At 64.9% G+C, this 1882-nt stretch overlaps 1 protein-coding gene across 1 annotated transcript in view; it reads right to left on the minus strand.

Annotated features, from left to right (window-relative positions):
* Positions 1-1882, minus strand: part of TNPO3 (transportin 3) — a 28858-nt gene that overhangs the window by 1902 nt on the left and 25074 nt on the right. Inside the window, exons 19-20 of the mRNA XM_019472971.1 lie at positions 1381-1518; positions 222-359 (exon numbers count right to left, since the gene is read on the minus strand). Of these exons, the coding sequence (XP_019328516.1) occupies positions 222-359; positions 1381-1518 (276 nt within the window). The remainder of the gene's footprint in view (positions 1-221; positions 360-1380; positions 1519-1882) is intronic.

Here is a 1882-nt window from a genome sequence, read left to right on the forward strand (position 1 = left end):
TGTCAGGCATTGGAACAGGCTGCCCGGGGGAGTGGTGGAGTCACCGTCCCTGGAGGTATTGAAAAGACGTGTGGACGCGGCGCTGAGGGACATGGTTTAGCGGTGGGCTTGGCAGCGTTGGGCCCGTGGTTGGGCTCGATGATCTTAAGGGTCTCTTCCAACCGAAACGATTCAGTGATTTAGACACGTGGGAACCAAACCCCTCGCCTCTCAGCACCCACCTGCAGCATGTCGAGCAGTCCCTGCCGGCAGCCCTCCTCCATGCCGTACTCATCCACCAAGATGCTGCCCAGGTAGAGGAAACAGGAGTGCTGGTGCGCCCGGTACACATTCACCATCTGCGGGGAGACAGGCACGGCCTGACACCACCGCCAACGCCGCCTGCCCACCGCCGACACCGCCGGGCAGCAGCGGCTCCGGCACAGAAACTGCTGCGGCTGTTGCCATCGGACAAGTCCCTGCACGCCGCTCGCTGGGGCTCATCGGCTGCAGGATCCGGCCGGGAACCTGGTAGCTCCCTCCTGCCACGGCCAGGGATTTCCTCGGCCAGCCCCAGGTTTCCCGGAGGGCTGGACCTACTGCAGAGACCCTGAAGCAGCTGCGCCCCACCGGCACGGTCCCTCCCGGCTTCCTGAGGGCGAGGGGCTGTAGCCCCCAGCTCCGATCCACAGGCGAGCCACGGAGGGGTGAAGCCGTACGCTTGTCACCTCCCACCGTCCCCGGCCAGGGACGCTGCCCGCCGGATCTGCCCGACAGTCCCACCTTCTCTCCAAGAAAGGCCTGCTCTCGTCGCGTGCCCAGACGACGTCCCAGCCTGCCAGACCTTCCCCCAGCCCCACGGTGGGCAGGGGACGTCCTGAAGTACTTGCTCGGGCCTGACCTTGCGCTTCGGAGCGTCTCCGTGCTGCGGCTCCCAGAGCCAACGCAGCTTCCCCTCGCCTGTGGCCCTTCCCTAGCCCGGTGGAAGGACCGAGCAGAGCAGGGGACACCTAAGGTCAGGCTGAGAGTTACCTCTCCAAGGAGTCGCACGGCGTGGAGCCTCACGCGTACCTTTCAAATTACAGAAACAACCGGAGGGGCTCCCACAACCTACGGAGCAGCGATCAGGCAGAGCTTAGCTCTCCCCTGCAGTTCAAAGGCTCTCTCTACTCCCCGAGGGTTTACGTAGGAACTCCCGAGGCTGCCGGCATTTACCGCAGCGCTTTCCAGCGCCAGCTGCTGCCTGGCAGCTGCCCACGAGACGCGCCTGCCTGCCAATGCGAACCGAGAGCGAGCTTTTTCCGACGGCGGCTCCAAGCCCGGGACCGCAGCGTCCCCACAAAGGCGTTGAGAGCGGGGTTTCTCGGCGGCAGCCTAGCGGGGTTTCGGCAGCCTCCGTACCTGGGCTGGGTGCTGCAGCAGGGCGGCAGAGCCTTTGCCCACGCAGCGGACGGCGAAGCGCAGGCACCGGCAGCACCGCTCCACGATGCGGTTATCGGCACTGTGTTTGTTCAGGGTCTCCGACAGCACGGGCCAGATCTGAGCGCAGACAGGCAAAGAGGGGTTAGAGCTTGAACCCGGGACACGGCGTACCCCGCCACACCACCATCCGAAAAACACCCAGATCCCCGCGCTGTCAGGCAGATGCCACCCGGGTCCCGAAAACAAGAGGCACCCGCGTTACGGGACGGGTAAATCAGCTTCACGTAGGAGTGAAGAGCTCGGAGCGGCTTACCACCTCCGGTGCAGCGCTGCAAACGTTACAAGGGCAGGGAAATGAAAGAGCCTGGGATGTTTCCAGCGCCAGGTCCCCTTCCAGGGGTCTGAAGACCCGAATCCCGCCCCCCCATCACCGATCCCTGCTTCCAGGGAGGGGGGGGGAAGGTGCTCCACCAGCAGCTCC

Source organism: Aptenodytes forsteri, unplaced genomic scaffold (genome assembly GCF_000699145.1).
Source record: "Aptenodytes forsteri isolate BGI_AS27 unplaced genomic scaffold, ASM69914v1 Scaffold310, whole genome shotgun sequence".
NCBI lineage: Eukaryota > Metazoa > Chordata > Aves > Sphenisciformes > Spheniscidae > Aptenodytes > Aptenodytes forsteri.